The following is a 24,020-nucleotide window of genomic DNA, read 5'->3' as shown; positions in this document are numbered from 1 at the left end:
TCGCACGGCCGTGAAGGTGCTGCAAGCAATATTTGATGACATCACACAGATTGATGGCGTCATGGCTTGTTGATGTTTCCATGGAAACCCAATTTGACACGTGTGATAGCAGCATGCTGCTATCACCGGTGAAACAGGGCCCAGGGTCTCTGCGATCGAAAAAGAGCGCTAGCAGCGCGCCACTCGACGCCGCAATTGTCGAAAGCGGCGTGTTAGTATGCTTTATTATGAATGATGTGTGTAAAAGTGAGTTTTTATGTTGTTTATTTGGAGGAAATGGTTGGAATAAATTAAGTTATTTTTATTTCTGTTGGTTGGAGTTTTTATTCAAAAGATTTCGGTCTATACCATTGATAATTACTGAAAATACCTTCGCTTGAATAAATTGCAGATATTTGGCAACTGAAGTGTTAGGTAAGCCTAAATGATATGTAACAAGGTAAGAGACACCCTGATTATCATTTGAGAAACGAAAATATATGAATTTTCCTTATAAGACTCGCTCAATATGCTACTCCGCGGTTTATGCCCCGAGGGTGTCCGAGGGTTCCCGTTAGTTTGTCGTTGGCGCTCGGCTCGCGCGCGAGCCGACGTCACCGCCTGTGACGTCGGCTCGCGAAATACGTCATACCCTGCACACAAAATAGCCGGCTGCCGAACAGCGCTCCTGTTCACTTTTGGCGTACGATGAAAATGCACCTGAAATGGGTTAATGTTTTTTGAGTTTCTGCCTAGATCGACGTTAATTTAGCTTAAGTTTTGCTTTGAAATTTCTCACCTGGAACTTATCATGCTTTTTAGCCCAAAACATACAAAAAAACACAAACGTCTTTCAAGAAAATGCAAGTTGTTATGGCAACTACGGTGATAGTGGCTACCAGCAATGCCAGCTGAGCAGGAGTAGAACCAAAATGATCTTTCGGTGTCTGACATCAACATCATGCCGCTGGCAGCATTCCCAGCATTTGAGTGTAATCAGTTGGCAAGAGTTGTACTATCCTGTGAGCCTGTCACGTGTTTCTGTCCTAAGCTAAGTGGCTAACGTTTTCCAGCTTGAGCTATCTCGCCTCTGGAGGTAAGCATCTTTTGCTTTGGCATCTAGCATTTCAATTTATAGCTAACAGGCTTGAGGCTGCTGGCTGGAACTCTACATTTGCATTAGCAAGGTTAAGAAACTGCACGAGCAGACTGAACGAGCAGAAACGAGCAGACTGTATTTTCTCTTATCTTTCTTCGGTAAGCATTCCAATAGGCCATAGGGCGTTCCAGTCCGACACAACCCGGTGGTGAAGTGGTTGCGCCGGACGCGGCTGACCACTGACTTCTTGGCTACCCTCAGTCGGTGGCTGCGGGTGCGTGTACTTGGGGCCAGCGAGAAGAAGTCGTCCTTGTCCAGGCCGGAGCATCCATGCATGATGTTGAACATGGTTATCATGTCTCCATTTTGACGGTGGTACTGGAGGGAGTGAAGTTTCAGACTCTTCAGCCGTTTCTCGTAGGGCAGGTGCCAAAGTTCAGGGACAAGGGGTGTAGACTGTAGCCCATCGCTGAACCCACTTCACCTCACGACGGCCGCGTTGAACGGCCCTCAGACTTGGTTGCAGTACTCTAGGTGGGCGAACCATCGTCTTGTACAGCAGAAGAAGTCCTGGAGTTGATGTGGTTGAAGCTGTGCTTGATCAGGCTGAGGATTCTGTTGGCCTTGCCAATGACGGTTGTTGTCTGCTCCCTGAATTTAAGCAGTTTGCCCATCTGGACAGTGGACTCCCAGGTCCCTTTCCATGTCAGCTGTCTCGAACGCAGCACCCTCGATTGTGTACTCCGCCCGGCGCCCACACGTTTTGGCTGCCCAGATGAAGCACTGTGCACTTGGATGGGTTGAATGGCAGCTTCCACTTGCGAGACCAGGTCGCCATTGCGTCCAAATCCTGTTGGAGCTTCCTGCGGCCTATCTCGGTGCCAGCTCCGACGTACACCTTCGTATCATCAACGAAGACCGTGCATGCGCTCTCTATGCAGCCAGGTAGGTCGTTGACGAAAGCGATGAAGAGCACTGGTCCCAAAACTGTCCCCTGCGGGATACCGCTGCCGATTGAGGTCAAGTCCGAGACCGCAGTTACCTTGACCTTGACCTTCACCGTGATATGACTTTGGCGCAGCTTTTGCACGGAGCTAGTCAAGTTAATTATGATAATCCTGATGTTTGCGTCAGTTAGTGACGTCTCATTTTGGCACTTTTTTCACTCATTTGGCACTTGTGGGCTCATCTCCCTGTTTGGAGGTCAGTTCTCATCCTGTGTCCTGAATGTCCGTGAATGTCTGACGATTTCTGCTAGCTTTTTCTAAGCGGGTCCCTTCTCTTGTCGTTTGCTTGCTTGTTTGTTTGTTTGTTTGTTTCCTCTATCTATTTCAATTTGCTACCAACTCTGATGCCAAGGGAACTGAAACAGAGCAAGTTGAGCAGGTGAGTTAGAGTGGTCCAGGTCCCAAGATGACATTGTGGTGAGCTGCTTTGTAGGCACATCACCGCTCTAAAAAAAGCATGAATGAGAAGATACAGTGGAGTCGGCCAGCCGTCATGACCCAGGGAATAATTGTCCTGACTTTGCAGTTTTCACATCAAAGTGCAAATACCTATATTTTTAGTAGCAACTTCTGTTCTTGTTCTGTGCGGACTTGTGCTTATTATCATAGTTGGTTATAGTTGGTTGGGCTGGTGCAGATTTGTTACCCTAGCAGCCTAGCTGGTGCGACTCGTCAACACAATTCCAGCCGTTGCAGTCGGGGCTCACGAGCTGGGATGCGGAGCCGTGGAAATTTCAGACGGCTTCGGCTCCGGAGAAAAAATCGGCTCCGGCTCCGGGTGAAATGTCACGGCGGCTCCGGCTCCGGCTCGGAGTAATCAGCTTTTGCTTTGTAAACGGCCCAAGCCTGTCTATCATGTGGTTTTGTCGGGTTTTCGTGTTTGAAAGAAAGAAAGCTATTCGCTTCAGATCTGCCTCGACGTGAAACTTCTTAGGATCAAACTTTACATTTATTTACCTTTTTTGGGGCCAAGTGTCCTTGACATTAACGATTTCCGTGTTATTTTCCCAAAAATTTTGGCACTTCAGATATTATGAAGAATTTTAAACGATGCTTTGTCTTTATTTTGCGATGACCTGCTATTTTTGAACTGGGTAGCCTTTACTTGTGAGCTTCTTGCCAGTTCTCAAAAGTTATGACCGCATTTTCAGCTGCTTTTTGGCACACGAGCCTAGCTGACGTACGGGGGTCGATCAAAACGCTGTAAGTCTCGGATGGTTTCGCCCTTCAAAAATTTTTGCCACCATTTTTTAAATGATCATCATGTTGTACCCATCCTGGCCGACAGTTTGCCATGTGTCAGCTCTGACTTAACCATTCCCATTACTCCTGAAGCAGAGAGTTTCTCAGCCTACCCGGTTTTGCAACCTCCATTTTCATGCCTGACCCATGGTTAGAGATGAACCCTTTTTGTAAGCTCATGAAGGGTCGAATGCATTTGAAAACAATGACACCGCTTAAGGACGGTCTTAAGCAATGCCCATGCAAAATTTCGACATTGAATTTCTTGTTGATTCGGAATTATTGACGAAAAAGCATGGCTGGTACCTGTCAACGAGCTTTTGAGACACCCTGTAGGTTAATTAACATTTTTTTTCTCTTTCAAAAAAAAAAGAGCCGGAGTCGCCTCCTTCTTTGACGGCTCCGGCTCCGGGCTATTTGTTTCACGGCTGCGGCTGCGGCTCCGCAACCCTGATCACGAGTCACGACACGACCGATCTATCCCGCGCTGACGAGATCATGATAAACTTGATCCTGTTCTGTGTCTTGATGTCTGTGTCAGCACTCAGCAGCACTCGTATCTTGACAGCATTTAACCAGTGAGGCTGTGACAAATGTGTTTTATTTTGCTGTAATGTCAGAACTAAAAAATGTTTTGGCGTAGAATAATGTATGAAAAGGGCTCGGGATTGCTGTCTGGTGTCTCTACATTGTTATTCGATCACACCATGTGTTCACCTTGTTTACTGTGCGTATACCTTATTTACTGTGCGGTGGTAAACACGAAGAGAATCGCTTAGAGACCAGTGACGGGTCCCATTGTTGTCCCGACCTAGCCAGGGCAGTGTGCCAACTGCGCCGCACGCCCCTGTTGCTGTGCCCTGGCGCCCTGATCTAAGATGCGTATATAAACGGCTCCGCAGTCCGACCTGCCCACATCTCCCAGTCTTGAGATTCCGAGCATAGCAGAAACATTTCATACACTCACTTTGATAGCTTTCCAGAAATAGAGCGATTCAGGTTGCCTGAGTTAATACACAATCTGATGTGTGCATTCCTACGGTATGCCGCCTCAGAACCGTATGCTGTATAATGGCATATTAGCTCACTGGCGAGTGGCTTGGAATTTGACCTTTCGGTTCCGAATGCGAGTCAGTGGCAACTGGCAAGATTCCGGCTCAGCGCTCGGCCGTGCGAAGTTATTTGATGCTGCCGGTAATTTGAGCCGAGCTCAGATGAGCGCGCCTGCGATAGGTGGAATAATGGCTGAAATGGTCTCATCGCATGTGTCTCATATTACTCAATTAAAGATATGTGAACTAATTGATGTGCATTTCGGTGCGTACCTATATCGGCAGTCATCCACTGGCGATTGCTGAGCGCTGCAACGCCAGATAGTTGGGCAAAGTGTGGTCCAATTGTAGAAACTGTAGGCATACGCTAGGGCCGTGCTCCAACTGCTCTATTTGTGGTCCGTGCGGTCTACTATCGGTGTTATCCTGCCTGGCCAACCGTTAGGCATCGGGTAATTTTGTTTTAGATAAATTCGCAGCCCTTCATTCTCCTTTCCAGGTCCCCTCTCACGGCGTTTAATCGGCGGACGACTCTCACTCGGCCGTCACGATGAAGTACATCCTCGTCACGGGCGGCGTCATCAGTGGCATCGGCAAGGGCGTCATCGCCAGCTCCATCGGCGCCATCATGAAGACCGTCGGCTTCCGCGTCACGTCCATCAAGATCGATCCGTACATCAACATCGACGCCGGCACGTTCTCTCCCTACGAGCACGGCGAGGTGTTCGTTCTGGACGATGGCGGCGAGGTGGACCTGGATCTGGGCAACTACGAGCGCTTCTTGGACGTGACGCTGCACCGCGACAATAACATCACCACCGGCAAGGTGTACCAGCAGGTGATCAACCACGAGCGAGAGGGCCGCTACCTGGGCAAAACGGTGCAGGTGGTTCCCCACATCACCGACGCCATTATGGACTGGGTGGAGTGCGTGGCCAGGAAACCGGTCACTGTGGACGGTCTCGAGCCGGAGATTTGTATCATCGAGCTGGGCGGTACCATCGGAGATATCGAGGGCATGCCGTTTGTGGAGGCGTTCCGTCAGTTTCAGTTCCGAGTGGGCCGCGGCAACTTCTGCTGTGTGCATGTGTCGCTGGTGCCACAGCCGTCCAGTACTGGAGAGCAGAAGACTAAGCCGACGCAGGCGTCAGTGCGCGAGCTGCGCGGTCTCGGCCTGTACGCCGATATCATCGTCTGCCGCAGCGAGAAACCCATCGGGCCGGAGGTGAAGCGCAAGCTGTCCAACTTCTGTCACGTGGCGCCGCACCAGGTGATCTGTCTGCACGACGTGGACACGCTGTACCGGGTGCCGGTGATGCTAGCCGAGGAGCGCGTTCTGCACGCTCTGCAGGAGTGCCTCCACCTCCGCCTGCCCACAGGAATGAAGCCGCGTCGCTGCATGGCGCGCTGGCGTGACCTGGCCGAGCGCGCCGCCCACCTCAGACGCACCGTCACCATTGCGCTGGTCGGCAAGTACACGTCGCTGCAAGACTCGTACGCCAGCGTGATCAAAGCGCTGCAGCACGCGGCGCTGGCCGCCGGCCGCCGGCTGGACCTGCAGTGTGTCGAGTCGGAGCATCTCCAGGATGCCTGCAAGACGGACGACCCGGTGCGCTACCACGAGGCGTGGCGTCACCTGTGCCGCGCCGACGGCCTCCTTGTGCCCGGCGGCTTCGGCCACCGCGGCGTCGAGGGCAAGCTGGCTGCCATTCACTGGGCGCGCGTCAACAACAAACCCTTCCTGGGTGTTTGTCTCGGCATGCAGGTGGCTGTGATCGAGTACGCGCGTAACGTGGTCGGTCTGAAGGACGCCACTTCGACAGAGTTCGTCCAGGACACCTCCGAGCCTCTCATCATCGACATGCCAGAGCACAACACGGGCCAGATGGGCGGCACGATGCGGCTGGGCCGGCGTGCTACCGAGTTCAAGGACGGCAAGCCGTCCTTGCTGCAGCAGCTGTACGGCACTGCACGCGTGGATGAGCGTCACCGGCACCGCTACGAGGTGAACCCGGTCTACGTGGAGCGCCTCGAAAAGGCCGGGCTACACTTCGTGGGCCAGGCCGAGGACAAAGAGGCGACGCGAATGGAGATAGTCGAGCTGCCAGACCATCCGTACTTCATTGGCGTTCAGTTCCACCCGGAGTACCTGACCCGACCAACGCGACCCTCGCCACCCTACCTGGGTCTCGTGCTAGCCGCCTGCGGCAAGCTGACCAGCTACCTGGCCAAGGGTCGCCGGCTGACATCGCGCTACCGTCGGGAGAGCACTGGTGACACTTCATCCGACGAGGAGCTGGCAGAGCTGAGCCAGGCCGTGACCGGCTGTATGACCCCGGTCACGGAGGGGGCGCGTGACACGCCGGCCAGCGGGGCGGCCTCTGAGGGCAGCTCTGGGGGCAGCGAGGAGGCGGCGGCTGCCGCGGCAGCGGCCGCGCAGTCCCCTCTGGTCGGCGCTGGAGACTCTGCAGTCGCGGCCGGCGAGCAGAAGACGGCGGCGAAGGCGGCCAAACCGGCCCCAGCAGCGTCTGCATAGGAGTTCAATGATCTTAGGGCGGCGGTGGTCGAGGCCGGGGCGCCTCGCGTTCCTGGGGACAGCGAGAGGCGCACAGGGAGCAGCCCTGCTCAGCAAGACAGGCTACGTGACTGTGAATTGAATTCGTGTCGGTAGTTTGAGAGAGATGATTGGCCAGTTTTCCGTACTAAGTGCGAGGATGCTACCTGTAAGTGCCATGCATGCGGATTGCGGAGGTATTCGAGAATGTACTTAGCAGTTGCAATTGATTCGACAATCCTGTAAGAGCCGAGTGGTTTTAGTTCATCTTTTTTTCGGTTAGTACAAATATCTGTTCAAATACCGCTTTCTTTGTCTCATGCGTGAAAATGTGTGCAAATTTCACTAGCTCCGAATGTGCGTTTCTTGTTGGCGTTTCTTGCAAGCAACTGTGAGGCTTAGGAAAGGGTTCTCAGCCCTTTATCGTTTTCGATGGACTCAGCTCAAGAACGGCATCTCTGGTTTTTCCGGAATGATATTACCCATGTTCTGATTGATATTTGTGATGGTCTGATAGTCCTGAAGTTGTGTTTGTTCACTTTGTAAGGCTCAGACAGTAAAGGCTCAGGCAGTAGCGGCGTGATGTGTCAGCAATTCATGGAAAAACTTATTTTGAGCGAGGGCAAAAATGTCGTTTTGACCCTACTGTGAAGGCACTTTACGACTGCCAACACGTATTTTTGTAACTTTTAGTCGAGTTTTGCGTCAACGCTCTGAAATGATATTTTAGGTATTGCAGATAGAAAAAGTGCTGACGTGCTGTGCACTAAAAAGAATAGCCTGCACTAGTTGGCTGTTGATGTGTTGCCGAATCCTGGCAATATTTGCCATAGGTACTTTGATGAACGTCGTAATCGTCACCCTTTTCCCTCGGCAACGTAGCACTGAAGCGCGCTTCCTTGGCTCAGATATATGACACGTTAGTTTTTGGCCCCGACTGTCAGTGCCGGCACTTGTGTCATTACTTGCCGACCAGGCGTAGGACTGTTTACAGAAGACGTCGCGAACGTTATCTACCCTCCACGTAACCGTTCATGACGTGATGCTCTAAGACATTCTTGGAATGAGGCCGTCCCGTGTTGTTTGCAGAACTGCAGGCATTTCCTCGTACGAACAACCCCATTTCCGACCAGTGCCATCTGATTCAATAAACAAAGGCCGGCTGGCACGCCGCATGGCCGGCGACGTAATCCGTCTGTCTGTCCGTCTGCCCGTCTGTCTGTCTGTCTGTCTGTCTGTCTGTCTGTCTGTCTGCCTGTCTGCTTTGTCTCAGTGAGAGCAGTTAGTTATCTGCGGGCCGCGTTGTTGCCGGGGTAACCAGCCGTGTGCCGAGCCGATTGAGCTGAGACGGGAGGGTCGAGTCAGTCGCGAGAATGCCGGCCATCGGCCCCGGACGGGTGACCTCGCCCCCGGCCGGGCGCCGGTCGGAGGGGCCCGGTCGGTAGGGGGTGATAAGCGCCGCCAGACGATACTGTGGTGCTTGCTATAAGCCGAGTCTCGGTCAGCTGCCGCCAGACGGCGTGGCAGGAAACCATACTGGGTGGGTACTGGGTACTCTCTGGGCCCTGTTTCACCGGTGATAGCAGCAAGCTACTATCAAATTGCGCGAGCTGACGTAATGTGATGACGTCATACTGCTGACGTAAGGGGCAATTCTGGCGCACGATTGCCGCAATATTGTTTTACGTCATCAACTAAAGGTTCGAAGTTAACGTCCAAATTTTCCTTAAACCCAACTTATTTTAAATACATTATATTAAAAATATATATATTAAAAATAAATATACTATCATGACTGCGTAAACTCTCACTTTTAGAGGCTCATACGTCACTTAATGCCGCGGCCAAGGTCGCGGCAATCATGCGCCAGAACTGCCCATCACGTCAACAGTATGGCGTCATGACATGACGTCAGCTCGCGAAACGTGATAGCAGCGTGCTGCTATCACCGGTGAAACAGGGCCCTGAGTCTGGACTCCGATCGCCCGAACACGCGCGACCCGTGAGCGGTTCACTGATATTGTGCTGCACAGCCCTCCTGACCCATAGGTTTTCCAGACGCCCCCATTGACAGACCGCTGCCGCCTCAATGTCCCTACAGAACAATGGCATGTTCGTTGTCATAGTGTCCTCAATGCAGATTGGCTCTAGTTTGGCGCGAGGTTTATTTATAGTTTTGGTCCTTATTCCCGAGGTCAACACCAGCCATAAGAACAGCTCTATTTATTCAAAGCATATATCACAACAGCAGGTGGGCTCATGATCACTAGAGGAGCGTTCTGTTTGTCACAGAAGGCATAGCGAAAACAATAGGATGCCTCAGTGCGGCAGGGTTAGTGCCTGGTCCCGAGCACTCGACACACCGAACTGACTGAGCTGCGGACCATTGTACGCGACTCTAAATACGCGTCTATGGTAGTGATACAGTACAGTCTTCGGCGTTCATAGACGTTACAAACCCAGTATCGCGCATCTAAATACAATGACAAGAATAAATAACTCTGTACGCCATTCACCGGCCTGCATAGTTGTCAATCACAATGTAAAGCTCAGCCTGTGGACTCGCAGTACGTATAATCACCCAATATGCGACGTAGCTACGAACCCAGACACTTCGTACTGTAGCCCGTAGCCCTGTGTAACACACACCCGCACATGACAGGACGCGGCTCCTCACATCCCATTGTGCGAGACTGGCCACACGGTGCGAGCTCCATCTGTCCGACTCCATAGGGACTGTTCGGTGCCGTCTAGCCCAATGAGGCGGGCTGGGATCCGGCTAAGGTATCTTACAACCTGTCCGGCCACCGAATGATGCCTACCGGCAGCGAACTGAGATACACCCATATCTGGTCCCCAGTGTGCAAACCACACATAATTGTAGTCTGAAGACATTCAAAGACCGCGTGCATACGTCATGATCTGACAGGATTTAAGGTTATATGTGGTGGTTTGTGGTAGATAGCACCGGCTACAATGACGCTGTTTCGTCAGCTGTTATATGGCTCTGACTCAGCACAGTGCAATGTATAGCATAAATAAAATCGATTATCTCACATCAGACCCGGGCACTCAGACCTGACCAACAGATACCTCTCCACACACACACACACACCATCTATGGAAGGGCATGAGACAGTTGTGATACTTCCAAACACTCATATAGCACCATCAGACCCCGTCGCCGCCGGCCCCGCTCAGCGCCGCCGCCAGCCGGGCGCCCCCTCACCGCGGAGTGGCCGGAGCCTCTCTCATTAGCGCCGAGGCCGGCAGGCTGCTGTGTTTCGGCCGCGTCCGGTTCAGGAACACCTTGATGATGCCGTTGAAGTCGGCTGTGACGAGCACGTAACCCATGGTGGACGTGCCGCCACTCCCCACCGACTTCTTGTCGAGTGAGTCCTTTTTGGCGTCCTCGGCGGGTGGCGTCGGGTCGGGGCTGGCCGAGCTCTGCGACCCGCGCTCGCCCCGCTCCTGTTCCAGCCGCGTCAGCTCGCCGTCAACGTGGGAGAAGATGAGGTCTGGGTGAGGCGCGAACAGAGCGCACGTCACCTGCGCCTCGTGAGCTGGGGAGGGGAAGAGAGGTGTCAGTACAGGTCATATGGCAAGTAGGGGAGGGAGAGAGAGGGGTCAGCACAGGTCACACACGTCACCGGCGCCTTGTGAGCTGGCGGAGAGGAGGGAGTCAAAATCAATCACCTGCGTCCCGTGAGCTAAGGAAAGGGAGACAGTATAGGTCACAAGGAACGTTCATATCTTCAAGACCGGTTGTCATGCTACTAAAAACAGGGCAACGACTTTCCCGCAACAGCCTGACTTTCCAGTTCTAGTGACTGAGGAGACCGGTGGAAAGCAATGACTAGTTTTGGGGCACCGGAGGCGAACAAACAGTGGTCACATGCGTCCAGGAAGTTCCTGTCGGAAAGCCCACTGAGAGATAGGTAAGGCGAATAGGATGCATCGAGCAAAGTCGGAAGTAGAGACCGACCACTTTATCCCCTCGCGGTTCACCCGACCTGACCACATCCTAACCCGTTCTGACCTTTCAGCATAGGCCCAGCAGCTCACAGTTCAACGAAACCACAGCTGACCGCGGAATAAAACTAGGCCAACGTCCAGGAAACTGATGAATAAAACAACACCGGAAAACTCTGGAAATTCCACTCCATCAACAACACCTGAAGCTGATGAGGGCCGATACATCGCTACTTGCCATTCACTTCACGTTCCAAATCACTGTATAATCATCACTGATGTGTCCCGCCTGTCCCCGCCCCCTCAAACCGGTCTTCCCCGTCGTGTGACTCACCCTTAATTCCCTCCCAGAAGTCGTTCCGGTCGCGCCGCGCCGACGAGAACTTTGAGTAGTCGTGGTGGGTTTTCCAGATGTAGACGCACTGGTTTTCGGAACCCACCACGATGTACTTGCCGTCGTGACTGCCGGGGGCACAGGTGTGACGTCAGACACGTATAGTGGCGTTAGAAAAACACAGGTGACGTCATACAAAAGGGAAGGGCAGCCCAGCAGTGAACAATTAGATTGAAAAAGATTGCCTAAAAACGTCCTGTCATGCAACATCAAAAAGCCAACAAGGGAACAGCGAAGTTCAGGCGCAAACCAATTCCATGAAATAGAAAGTATGGAATGGAACCTTGCTTCCTACCCGGAAACAAGATATGGGTATTCCACGATCGCCAATGCGGAAATGAATTTACAACCACCGTAGTTCAAACCGACCATTGTTCGGGCCAAACGGCCTCATCATCGCTTTACCGGTCGTACGTTATCATTATCGCAACGTAATTACTGAAGCTCAATAGAGTACATTATCAAACCTAATTACCACAGCGGAACATTGACACGAACCATTTGCATTGTAGCTCCGCAAGATCTTATCAAAGTAATAGATCCCACACACCACTCAGGGTCACCACAGGAGCTCAAGCAGAACCACTGTGTCTATAGTCCCACGGTCAAAACTCCACGCCGAGGCACACCGCTCTCAGTGGCGGCGCTGACGGCATCTCGGCACCGTCACTGACCTGAAGCTGCCGCGGATCTGACTGCTGGTGTTTGTGAAGCCCTTGTACTTGCACGACAGGTTGAGGTCGCGCAGGTCGTACAGACGAATACGGCTGTCGTTGGACGTCACCAGAATCTGGTCGGAGAAAGTGCGGTTAGAGGTCAGGTCAGCGGTCAACTCAGTGAGTTTGGAGGTGAAGTGGCGGTGAGCAGAAAAATCAAATACCGGTATAAGAATATGCAATACCATCGAGTCCCGGATGAAGCGAGAGATATATTGCCCTGTAGACTTCGATAAAGAACTGATGCAACCCGATTTCTTTTTTTTTTCATATAGCCTGACGTCCAAATTCCAATTGTGTTTCGCATGCTTAACATGCGGTTAATAACACCAGAACAGCTCATCCTGTGACATCTATAATCCCCCAGTCATCGGTGGCCTTCGGGCCTGACAACACAAAGGCAATGTCCGGATGTTTCTATGATTTAAAGGACAGAATTCAGATTGTGGGGAATCCGAAACATGGAGACTTGGGTGGGTACTTGTTCTTGCCGACTAAGGTTCTCAAATAAGATAATGAAGGGCTCAAACCACCTAAAAGATTCTGAACACCAGTGTACGAGCATTTAACGCACGCATCACAAACAGTTTCGTGTTTCACAATGCCACCCGTTTTGAATGTGGATATCACCCGAGCCCAGAATGAATCAGAATACAGACACCGAAATTCGGTTTGACGAGCTTCTGTTATGAAGTCATCTGCAGTCCATGAAACAAACCGGTTTGCAGTGTCTATCCGATAGACCCTTCACCTGTGCCCTTCTGTCCATGCCACAAATCTGGGCGGGTAATGAATGCACCAAACCACAGGTCGTTTCCCTCAAGGACAATGACACCCACTCTGATTGCCGGTTCGGCCCAACTAATCAGCGCGTTGCAGTATGGTTTTAAAACGAGAGAAATCGAACACAAAACAAAGGCATATTATCAGCACATTGTAATCCTTGTGGACACAATGCACAAACAACAATGAGCACAATACAGCATTGTAAATTATGTAACTTGCGAGGAGCGTGACTAAACCACGTCGGAAAGACTGCTATCATTCCTGACCAGGTGAGCATTATGGTGGAAATAACAGCGTCAGTGCCTCTGAAATACCAGCCTACCGAATAGTGTTATATCGTGGCTAACATTGTTCTCACATTTTTTGCAATAAACATTCGTGCTGGGTTAGCTATCGAGTGGCCGGTGTTAGCCTCAGTTGGATAGAATGTGATCAGCCTCAGCTACCACAACTTGAACTCATTACTGCCGGTTCCATCAACCTTCAGTTACCACAGGTGACGTGAGCTTGGCCGCCGTACATACCTTATCCTCGCCGGGCATGGGCTCGATGCCGCTGATCTTCCGTCCGCGAGCGTTCTTCCCTCGGGTGGAACGCACGTGGATCTGGGTATGGTACTTCAGCTGGTCGGTAGAGTAGAACAGACACCGGCCGTCGTACGATCCCACCACCGCGAACCGACCGCCCTGTGAAATGGGGGGGGGGGGGGTCAGTGGGATTCCATCGAGACGAAATGACCGCCCTGGAAACGTAACGGTGGGAGGTCTGTGCTATGCGTCGCCGCTGAGAAAGCGACCTATCCCGCGCGGTATGTTCTAAGCTACACGACATGGACGATAGACGAACAGCATTCAGTGATGTGATGACGATACGGATACAATGAAAACAAAGTAATTAATCAAGCACAGCAAAGAAAAATGACGTCTCATACAGAAGATAATTACCATCGATTAGTCCGATATTATAAATCAATGATAAGCCACGTTACTTACACGAGGCCCACGTGCCTCGTTGGAGATACAATCGCCCTTGGAATTCCCGCCTCATCCATACTAAAGAGTTCCGGCAGCACACAAAACATCGTCGCTAATCCATAAACGATCATGAAAACGGGCTTCCAGCCGATCAGAAACCTGCCGCCGTGGCCCATACATGCGCAATGCCCACACACAAGTCCCTGACAAGACTGGGGTCTCATGAACGGGCGTCGATGGACTATGTAACTGCCGTCTCGAATCAATCTGCAGAACTACGGTCATTGTTCATCACAGACTCAGCCTTGAGCTGAACACTTAGCACCGGTGTGCCGCCGCTGGGTCGTCATCACTGCTGCCGCCGCCGCACAGTCGCGGAACCGGTTCTGTCCTGGCGGCGCCCGCGGCGCTCCACGGAGGGGAGGAGCTGGGTGCCGGGGCAGCCCGCCGCCGACAGCGCCCCACTCCCGTGTCGACCGCCACCAGGTGCGCTACCTCCGCCGGCGCTCCGACAACGAGACTTAACGTGTCGGGTCAGTGCGTCCTTGTCTGTGTCCGCACCTCAGTGTTCCTGTGTTCGTCGTCTGCACAGCTCACGGATATGCGTCTCGCAGTGTTGGTGGCCGCCGTGCTGGCGGCCGTGCCCTGCGCCCACGCCGCCAGTATCTTCTTCCCGGAGATGCCCCCGACGGACCGATGTGAGACCCGTGACGGCCGGCCGGGCCTGTGCGTGTCGGCGACGGCGCGCCGGTGTGCCGCCTTCCCCACCCTCAGCTCGCTGCTGACACTGCGGCCGCGCGTCTGCCGCTTCGACGCCATCGACCCCATCGTCTGCTGCGCGCTCAGCGACGTCCTGCCTGACACACTGGGGCAGCTGAGCAGCACGGAGGTGCCGACCCCGCCGCCGACTCAGCCGACACAGCCTCCGACTCCGCCGACACAGCCGCCGACCCTGCCGTCAACGGAACCGGCCCCCACGAAGGGATCAACTGACGCCCCCACCGCTGCACATACTGGTACGCCCACTGACCTCCCCACTGACGCTTCCACCGCGGCCCCTACTAAAGCTTCTACTGACACTTCTACCGCCATACCTATTGATGCCCCAAGTACAAACCCTACTGCCGCCTCTACTGACGCTCCTACTTCGGCACCTACTGATACTTCTAGCGACGCTCCTACCCCCGCACCTACTGAAGCAACTAAATCCGGTCCTACTGATGGCCCGACCGCCGCTCCTACAGCCGCTACTTCTGAAGTAACTACGGCCCCTACTGTTCCTACGGATCCTCCTACTGTGACCCCCACCCCATCTACTGACGCTCCTACTCCCGCCCCTATTGACGCGTCCACCACCGACCCCACTACCGCTTCTACTGCAGCCGCAACCACAGCTCCTACAGTCGCTCCCAGCACGACCCCTGCCGTCCCCACCGACGCTCCCACTGACGCCCCTACAGTGTCTACTGACGCTCCTACGACTGCGCCTACTGAAGCTCCTACCCCCGCTTCTACTGTCGCGCCTACTGACGCTCCCACCAATCCTACTGACGCTCCTACTCCCATCCCTGAAGCATCTACCGCCGCTTCTACAACCGTCCCCACAGTGCCTACCGACGCTCCTACTGCCGTCCCCGCTAAGGCTTCTACTGACGCTCCTACCCTCGCGTCCACTGCCGCTCCCACTGACTCTCCTACCACCGCCTCTGAAGCATCTACCGCCGCTCCTACCGAAGTTTCTACTACCGCTTCTACTAACGTCCCCACGGTGTCTACTGACGCTCCTGTAGTATCTACTGACGCTACTACCCCCGCCCCTGAAGCTTCTACCGCTGCTTCTACTGACGCTTCCACCACTTCTTCTACTGACGCTTCCACCACCGCTTCTACTGACGCTTCTACGGCCGCTTCCACAGCCGATTCCAGCAGCTGCGGCATCACCGACCCGGAGCGTCTCTTCCTGCTGGGCAGCGGCGAGTACCAGCGCGAGCTGCCGGTGGCCGAGCCGCCGCGCGGCGTGGTCCAGGTGGGCACCGCTCCGTGGACGGCGCTGGTCGGCCTGCGCACCGCCGAGGGACCGCTGGCTTGGCTGTGCGGCGGCGCGCTCGTCTCTGAGAAGGTGGTCCTGACAGCGGCGCACTGCGCGGAAGCCGGCAGCGCGCATGGCTCACTGGCGGTGCGGCTCGGCGAGCACGACCTAGCCACCGACACGGACGGCGCCACACAGGAGTTTGCCGTGCAGAGTGTGAGGATCCACCCGGGCTTCCAGCAGCCGGCTCAGCGTGATGACCTGGCTCTGCTGCTGCTGGACCGTCCGGCGACCGTAACCCGCCGTGTGCGGCCCGTCTGCCTGCCGCGCCAGGGCGAGCCGCTGCCAGCCGACACCCTGCTGGTGGCCGCTGCGTTTGACCTCTCCGGCGAGCTGGGCGGCGCGCAGCCCACGGCGACGGCCAGCGGCGGGCGGCTGGCCAGACACAGCGCCTCGGTGGCGCCGCTGCAGGTCTGCAGCCAGCAGTTCGAGGGCCTGCCGCACCTCGGCTTCATCTTCCCCCAGGGTCTGATGGAGAGCTCTGAGGTGTGCGTGGTGCGCTCACAGGACGCGCCGTGCTCGCACGACTCGGGCGGTCCGCTGGTGACCGCCGGGCCGGGCCCCAGCCGGCTGGTCGGTCTGCGCCTTCTCTCCGGCTGCCAGCAGCAGCAGCCCGAGGTGGCGCTCCGACTCGACAACTACGTGGACTTCATCGAAACCACCACCGCTGAGATGCTTGAGGAGGCGAAGCAGACGAGCGTTTAACCCGCGCGGGGCTGGGGTCTCCAGCCGAACGCGCGGGGCTGGGGGGGGGGGGTAAATTTTACCCCCCCCCCCCCTGTTATCTCCCGAACTAATGGTCCGATTTGGAAAATTCAAACGCCAATCGAAAGATCTCATCACGAACAACTAAAAACATGTACTTAATTTTAAGTTTGAGGTCAAGGTCAAGGTCAGGTCAAGGGTACAAATTGCAAGTTCCTACAGTATGGGCCTTGCACCGTAGTTGCCGAAGAATGGAGTCATGGACTGAGACTGATCGCCCAAAACGTGTTCTTAGGCTACCAAGACAATATTCGTTGCATACAATATCATTCAGAGGTCAAGGTCAAGGTCAGGTCAGGTCAGGTCAGGTCAGGTCACCAAAAACAAAATATAGAAAAGGGCATGTGCGACACATGTTTTATGGGTCATTTTACTCATAGAATTCAATAGGCACACTCAATAAGTGATATGGACCACCTCTGGATGAATTTCAGGCCGAGGTCAGGTCAAGGTCAGGTCAAATGAGGTCAAATTTTGAAGTTGGTTGTTAAGGCCTAAAAAGGTGTCTATCTGATGCAGTTTTTCACGGCGAATCGAATGGTGCTATTTTTGTTTCCGTACGAGGTCTAGAACTTCCAAAAAAGTCATTTTTCAAAATTTTTGTGTGTCGTGACGTCATACAATTTTGAATAACTCCCACATTTTTGAACCGATTCTTCTAAAACTTGGTGTGTAGGTGCACATAGACTAATTCTCTGACATATATTCCGGTTTTTTCGATACACTCAAAATTTTGGATTTTATAGCTATTTTCCCAAAAAAGTCAGTTTTTTGAAAAAATTTGGGCCAAAATCCAAAATTTCGAAAAAACCGAGATAGCCATTTGATAGACAAAGTAGAATTACGTATATCCTTTTTTGTTACGTCTTGATTCCTTTAAAAATGAAGATGTAAGCGGCGTTTGAACTTTTGCCGTTTTTGAGGCGAAAATGGCGAACATGACGTCACTAAAACGTCAATTTCTCAAAAATTTTCCGACGGATTTCGCTCAAATTTTCAGGGAACGTGTCAAATTGATGTAAGAAAAGGTACTGAAAGTTTGGCGGCGCTGCGCGCCGCCGTTTTTGAGATATCGCAAAAATTCGCGAAGGGGGGTAAAATTTACCCCCCCCCCCAGCCCCGCGCGGGTTAAGGCGGTCGCGTCTCCGCCTTATAGTGCGATAACTCATGTAGCATCTATTGACCTGAAGTGTTTTAACATTTGTAGTATGTGGCGCAGTTAATGCAATTCCCTACATTGGTATTGCATTTCCAACAAGTGTTCCGTGCTGAGATTTCAATGGGCATTCTCGTGCATATATATGATCCGTAAAGGAATGGATGGCATTTGTGTGGCATAAGCAGTTTCGTGTTTCAGCTAGGAGAGTGACTCACAAGACCGTACCTTGTGAAATGGCAATACTTACAAATAAAACAGGCGCTGAAGAAAACAATGCATCTATGTGTAATGGCCGAATGCAACGGCAGTTCAATTGAATGCCGCCGCTTTCGGTTGTGCCGTTAATTCGAGCCGAATAGCTCAGAAAAAGGTTCGCGCAGAAAACTAGCGCTGCTGGCCATGCGATCACACCGACAGCTCGGGCTTGGCTCGGGCTACCCCACGGAAAACTGCTGACAACAAAGGACCGCAGAAAGGGCGAAACCACCTGCTATCGTCTGAAGGAAACAGTCGGCGGGACGCAAAACAATCATCCTATCCTGCTAAAATCTAAAGCATCCATAAAAAACTACACCGGTTTCCGCCTGTAAGGCCATGTGTGGATTCTGCTGCCCTGATAATATGTGGTAAAACTAGCTAATCGGACTTCCCAAGCAACAGGAATGTCCCACCAGAAAGAATTGGGGATTGTGCATTGTGCAAATTCGAAGCTCCCCGCGGGATAAGGTCTCCAAGACGGCTTAGCATACCCAAATGGCGGAAAGGTCAATAGCGCAAAAAAAAAAACTATTTCGAGGTGGAGAAGGCGTCTATCGGCCTCTTGTTTGGGAAGTCTGATGAAGAGTTGCCATACTGATTCAGGCGACGTCAAAATAACGCGTTCTCAGCTGACGCTGCACGCGTCGCATGCTTTAGTTTCAAGCACCGATGCGTCTTGGAATGTGTAATGACGTGCCGAGGAAAAGAAATAACAGTTTCCTTAGATTCGGGGCGTAGTTCCCCGACTCCCGAGATGTGTTATTAAACATGCATGCAGATGTTTTGCTTTCGATTGCCTGACGAGGATGCGAGCGGCTCCAAAAAGCTACAACCACTGTTGTGCAAAAGCATTCATACTGCCTAAAATAGAAAGGCAATTTACCAAAACCTTTAGCAGGTAGCAAGGTAAAAGCATTCCCGTGGAGGAAAAGAAGGGAGACTACAAATATGAATGCCCATGGAAAGAGGGATAAGATGTCGACTCTATTTCTATTAGACGGGCTAGCTAGATGGCTAGAACGGGCTGAGCCAAGGATGCGAGATGATTGCGTAACGATGGGCGCAAAGGCATGAGGGAAATGTGGGCACATTGAGCTCAGAATGGCTTGTCGCGGGCCGCGGCGCTCACCGTCATCCTCTCGCAGACTCACCTGACAGAAGTTGGCGGCGGTGATCAGCTTGGCCTGGCCATCCAGCTCGTTCCAGAGCGCCACCTTCTTGTCGGGAATGTTCCAGAGCCGCAGCTTTCCGTCCAACGAGCCGGACAAGAAGTAGCGATCGTCCTGGAGAATATGAGGCTACGTGTCAGCAAAAGCAGCTCAATAAGGGGGACAATAACGATGGAAGCCTACTAGTGCAAGAGGCTACCACGAACATCAGCCTCAACAGTCACTGCCGCGTAACCCACCAGGCGTTTCCGTAGTGTAGTGGTTATCACGTCCGCTTCACACGCGGAAGGTCCCCGGTTCGATCCCGGGCGGGAACACGTTTTGTCCATGGTCATCTTGGGTCATTCGCAGGTCATCATTGTAGATCATCGTACAACACCCCCAAACCAAATCAGACACAGTCAGGGACTAAAATGAGTCCGCCAAACAGACTTATCCTTTCCAACATACTCAGCCCAATGCTACCAAAAAATGGCATTATCAGCCAGATCGAACACAACACCTGTCCTAGTCCGCACGTAACATAAAGCCGTGAACATTGCTTAGCAACAGAGGACTTCAAGGTTCAATGCAGGCAGATAACCCAAGATTCCTTTACTACTCAGGTTGGTTCACTAGGGAAATAAAGGCGCCGTGGTGACGTCATCAGAGGAAATCCTTCACGTTCAAATGAAGGGGTCATTTGAATTGCTGATTTTGGCTCAATATAGCCCCATTTTTTAGTTTCAGCCCCATTTATCGTAATGAGGCGAACTCATTGTTACATTGGTACAACTTTTGATGACACATAATCCTTTTTTTTTCTCCAGCTCGCTCGAAAGATGACGAAATTTGTATGCATGCCTATGGGTGAAGGGAGATTCTACCGCCGTAGTGACGTCACGGTAAAGGGATTCTGGAGCTCGTGAACGGGGGCTGAGATAACCCGCAAATTCACAGATTAGGCCCGGCACAGCGTTTCAGACAATGTGTTCTGCTGCACATATCTGTCGTTAGTCATTACAAAATCCCTTCCCGGTTCACTGCCCCAACCAGTCCCCTGCTGCCCCCCCCCCCCTTTATCGGTGACTGGTCAAACGGGTTAATGATCGGGAAGAATGGCAAGCCTGTCAGTTGAACAGGAGATTATGCATAAGTGCTGGCTATTAAGTAGAAAATAATTGAACAGGATCAGATTCTCTGGACCTGATTGAAGCTGACTGTCGGGTACTACTCAGAGGTTGAAATGAAAGCTACTATTATTATTGAAAGCTTAGATCCCTGTATAATCTATACCCGCAGAACTCCAGTAAATAGATACATCTCTTTGCTGAGTCCAGCAATTTTACGACACATCAAAACATTAGCTGTTAAAAGCACAGGTGAAATATGTACTTACAGAAAATACACTAGGCAAAATAACACCCTTATTACGGAGCGAGCGAAGCACGGAAATTTCTGAGTATGAGCGGCCGGCCGGCCGGCCGTGCGGACGCTTTTGCGAGGCCTATATCTCAGCAACCACTTGACCGATTTACACGCCGTAATTTTTGTAGGGTAGCTTCATTCCTTCTACCAAGTATTGGACTGTTCCCGATGCATGTGGGTGACCCCTTATACACGTGCCACGTGCAAAACGAAGAGGTGTCCGTTTTGTAATTGTTGCAATATCTCGGTAACTACTTGGCCGATTGTGCTGAAAGTTGGCATGTAGGTAGGTACCCACTAGGCACTGCATATCCATGTGCCAGAGTTGGGGTGCTGCTGCACGTGCGCACGTGCAGGGGTCGTTTCCAGATCTCGAGAACGGCTGGACCGATGGTGCTCAAATTTGGTACACGGTTAGGGACCAGTTAGAAGGGTGCCGTGCACAAGTCAGTTGGGACCCATTTTGCACGTGCGCACGTGCAGGGTGCCGCTTCCAGATCTCGAGAACGGCTGGGCCGATTGTGCTCAGAGACCGGTTAGTAGGGTGCCGTGCATAATTCAGCTGGAGGTACCCCCTCGAAATTTGGCACGTGCCAGGCCCACCCTCTCGCTCGCTCCGTTAGTCGCCCCAAAAGGCGTTATACTGGTTAAGTTGCTCAACACCCTTCTTACCTTCGGGTGGAAGGCGATGGCGGTGACAAACTCGATGTGCTGGAAGCAGCAGAGACACTCCTTACGCGATATGTGCCACAGACGCACCGTTTTGTCCATTGACGACGACAGAATAAAGTAGTTCTGCAACGACACGGGACACACAATGGTGAGTTGCAGATGAGAGGAGGTTCATTTATTGGGGTTTACGGCAACGTTGACTAGAGGTTGTTTACGTGAATTACAAATGGGGAAGTCAGACCGTGGTCCGTAATTGTGCTGACGATGGAACATACAGAATTCCAGACGTTTTCCGAAACGATCTTTTCACGATTTGCTCAACGAAAAATTAACTTCACCTTACTTAATCAGATCACTGCCTATCCAACTATCTCTCCAGCGACTCAGGCGCAGTTTGGAGGCGGCGCTCAACTTTTGGCCAGTTGATATGACTAGCAGACCTACCTTTGACCAGCTGATGTCCAGCAGGTCGGCCGTGTGACCCGTGTATTTGCAGAGCGGTCGTGACATGAAGGGAGCGTAGGCCTCCTCCTCGCAAGTGGCGTCAACCGAGGCCAGCGGCTCCTCGGACGAGTGGTGCGACACCAGAGACTCCTGGCGAGAGGACATGGAATCAGCAGTCGTCACACGCACAATTACACTGCACACAGCCGCCAGACATAATAAACTGATGGTGGAAGGACGCAGATTTGACCAGGAGAGCCGGCCAAAGAGTATTAAAAAACTAACCCCGACCTAACATCCCTAGGTTATTGGTTATATAAAAATAATGAAATAAGGACACAATAAAAAAACGATGCAGCCCACATGAACAAGTTTAACACTGCCGTGAAAAGGAAAAGAAGCGTAACTCGCTTTTGACGATTTTTCAGGAGAGCGATTTTTCCGTTTTACCTTGTATTATCGTCGGTTCTTAAACAATCAAAGAAAACTTGGTGTCAAACTGTTCGCAATACTGCACTGAACCTAACAGTGTAAATATTTTTTACGTGGCATATAAGATATTGCTAGAAAATGGTGTAAGGTGTTTTTGCTTTTCACTCGATGCTCAAATTGCAGCGAGGCATGTAGGGAAGAAAAGCGTAACTACATTCACTCCAGTCCGGCAACCGTATGTGCAGCGCGCGGCTCCATAGCGAAATGCAAAAGAAGCGTAACTACGTAGTTACGCTTCTTTTGCTTGCGAGATCTTATGGTATCGGCGAATATGCGGTGTTTCAAATACGCCAGGACGAAAACGTCTTTTCTCCATTTCGGATGCCTAGATGCCTTTCGAAATAGCTCACGACTTTTCATGCTAAGACTTCATGCTTCATGCTTAGCAATCGCGGCCGTCAGGTCGCACCCTTCGGTGCTGGCAGGTCGGACAGGCTGGAAGGCCGTGGGGTCGCCTATACCGGTGCTAGCAGGCCGGACGGCCGTGGGGTCGCCCCTGTCGGTGCTGGCAAGTAGGGCAGGTCGAGCGGCCGCCTCCTTCGGTGCTGGCAGATCGGGCAAGCTGGGCGGCCGTATGGTCAGCTCTGCCGGTGCTGGCGGGTCGGGCGGCCGTGGGGTCGCCTCCGCCGGTGCTGCAAGGCCAAGTGGCCGTGGGGTCGCCTCCTTCGGTGCTGGCAGGTCAGGCTCCCTTGGGGTTGCCCCTGTCGGTGCTGGGAGGTCGGGCAGGCCGGGCGGCCACGTTGTCGGCTGTCGCCCATGTTGGTGCTGGGTGGTTGGGAAGCCTAGCGGCCTTTGGGTCGCCTCTTCTGGTTCTGGCAGGTCGGGCAAGCCGGGCGGTCGTGGGGGTCACCTCTGCCGGTGCTGGCGGGTCGGGTGGCCGTGGGGTCGCTTTGTTTTGTGCTGGCAGGCCGGGCGGCCATGTTTTCGTCCCTGTCAGTTCTGACAGTCCGCGCAGTCGCGGGGTTCTGTCTGTGCTGGCAGGCCGAACAGGCCGGACGGCCTTGGGGTAGCCTCTGCTGTTGCTGGCAGGCCGGGCAGCCGTGGGGTCGCCTCTGCCGGTGCTGGCAGGCCGGGCAGCCGTGGGGTTGCCTCTGCCGGTGCTGGCGGGTCGGGCAGGCCGGGCGGCCACGTTGTCGCCTCTGTCGGTGCTGGCAGGCCTGGCGGCCTTGGGGTAGCCTCTGCCGGTGCTGGCAGGTCGGGCAGGCCGGGCGGCCACGTTGTCGCCTCTGCCGGTGCTGGCAGGCCTGGCGGCCTTGGGGTAGCCTCTGCCGTTGCTGGCAGGCCGGGCAGGCCGGGCAGCCGTGGGGTCGCCTCTGCCGGTGCTGGCAGGTCGGGCAATTCGGGCGGCCGTGGGGTCGCCTCCGCCGGTGCTACAAGGCCAAGTGGCCGTGGGGTCGCCTCCTTGGGTGCTGGCAGGTCAGGCTTCCTTGGGGTTGCCCCTGTCGGTGCTGGGAGGTCGGGCAGGCCGGGCGGCCACGTTGTCGGCTGTCGCCCATGTTGGTGCTGGGAGGTCGGGAAGCCTGGCGGCCTTTGGGTCGCCTCTTCTGGTGCTGGCAGGTCGGGCGGCCGTGGGATCACCTCTGCCGATGCTGGCGGGTCAGGCGGCCGTGGGGTCGTCTTTGCCGGTGCTGGCAGGCCGGGAGGGCGTGGGCTCAACTCTGCCGGTGCTGGCAGGTCGGGCGGCCGTGGGGTCGCCTCATTTCGTGCTGGCAGGCCGGGTGGCCACGTTTTCCCCTCTGTCAGTTCTGACAGTCCGAGCGGCCGCGGGGTTTCATCTGTCTGTGCTGGCA

The 24,020-nt window shown here is 53.3% G+C and overlaps 3 protein-coding genes and 1 non-coding gene across 8 annotated transcripts in view; 3 read left to right on the top strand and 1 right to left on the bottom strand.

Annotated features, from left to right (window-relative positions):
* Positions 1-100: 100 nt before the first annotated feature.
* Positions 101-8,123, top strand: LOC122382658 (CTP synthase 1-like). 2 transcript variants are annotated; one of them, XM_043368308.1, is made up of 2 exons: positions 101-439; positions 4,879-8,123. In XM_043368308.1, the coding sequence occupies exon 2, from the start codon at positions 4,930-4,932 to the stop codon at positions 6,913-6,915; it is 1,986 nt and encodes a 661-aa protein (XP_043224243.1). In that variant the 5' UTR covers positions 101-439; positions 4,879-4,929; the 3' UTR covers positions 6,916-8,123. The 2 variants fall into 2 exon arrangements, with proteins under 2 accessions (XP_043224243.1, XP_043224234.1); XM_043368299.1 differs by lacking the exon at positions 101-439 and adding an exon at positions 625-1,075.
* A 1,018-nt stretch (positions 8,124-9,141) lies between these two features.
* Positions 9,142-24,020, bottom strand: part of LOC122382640 (WD repeat-containing protein 44-like) — a 28,396-nt gene continuing 13,517 nt past the window's right edge. For all 4 annotated transcript variants that reach the window (XM_043368271.1, XM_043368261.1, XM_043368252.1 and 1 more), the window contains 7 exons: positions 21,739-21,888; positions 21,295-21,417; positions 19,198-19,329; positions 13,326-13,487; positions 11,974-12,089; positions 11,240-11,367; positions 9,142-10,496 (listed from right to left, as the gene is read on the bottom strand). In XM_043368271.1, coding sequence (XP_043224206.1) covers positions 10,159-10,496; positions 11,240-11,367; positions 11,974-12,089; positions 13,326-13,487; positions 19,198-19,329; positions 21,295-21,417; positions 21,739-21,888 — 1,149 coding nt within the window. In that variant the 3' untranslated portion in view covers positions 9,142-10,158. The remainder of the gene's footprint in view (positions 10,497-11,239; positions 11,368-11,973; positions 12,090-13,325; positions 13,488-19,197; positions 19,330-21,294; positions 21,418-21,738; positions 21,889-24,020) is intronic.
* Positions 14,234-17,942, top strand: LOC122382652 (proclotting enzyme-like). Its single transcript, XM_043368285.1, has 3 exons — positions 14,234-14,791; positions 15,692-16,565; positions 17,758-17,942. The coding sequence occupies exons 1-3, from the start codon at positions 14,377-14,379 to the stop codon at positions 17,759-17,761; spliced, it is 1,293 nt and encodes a 430-aa protein (XP_043224220.1). The 5' UTR covers positions 14,234-14,376; the 3' UTR covers positions 17,762-17,942.
* On the top strand, positions 19,460-19,532 carry Trnav-cac. Its single transcript has one exon. It is a non-coding gene; the product is annotated as a tRNA-Val (tRNA).

This window comes from Amphibalanus amphitrite, unplaced genomic scaffold (genome assembly GCF_019059575.1).
Source record: "Amphibalanus amphitrite isolate SeventyFive unplaced genomic scaffold, NRLGWU_Aamphi_draft 000012F_arrow, whole genome shotgun sequence".
In the NCBI taxonomy this organism is placed as follows: Eukaryota; Metazoa; Arthropoda; class Thecostraca; order Balanomorpha; family Balanidae; genus Amphibalanus; species Amphibalanus amphitrite.
This window is presented reverse-complemented; position numbering and strand designations above follow the sequence as displayed.

Coding starts and splice junctions, on each gene's coding strand:
- LOC122382658 (XM_043368308.1), top strand. CDS start 4,930: ATGAAGTACATCCTCGTCACGGGCGGCGTCATCAGTGGCATCGGCAAG.
- LOC122382652 (XM_043368285.1), top strand. CDS start 14,377: ATGCGTCTCGCAGTGTTGGTGGCCGCCGTGCTGGCGGCCGTGCCCTGC. Junction 14,792..15,691: donor CCCCACCGCTGCACATACTG/GTACGCCCACTG, acceptor CCGCTTCCACAG/CCGATTCCAGCAGCTGCGGC.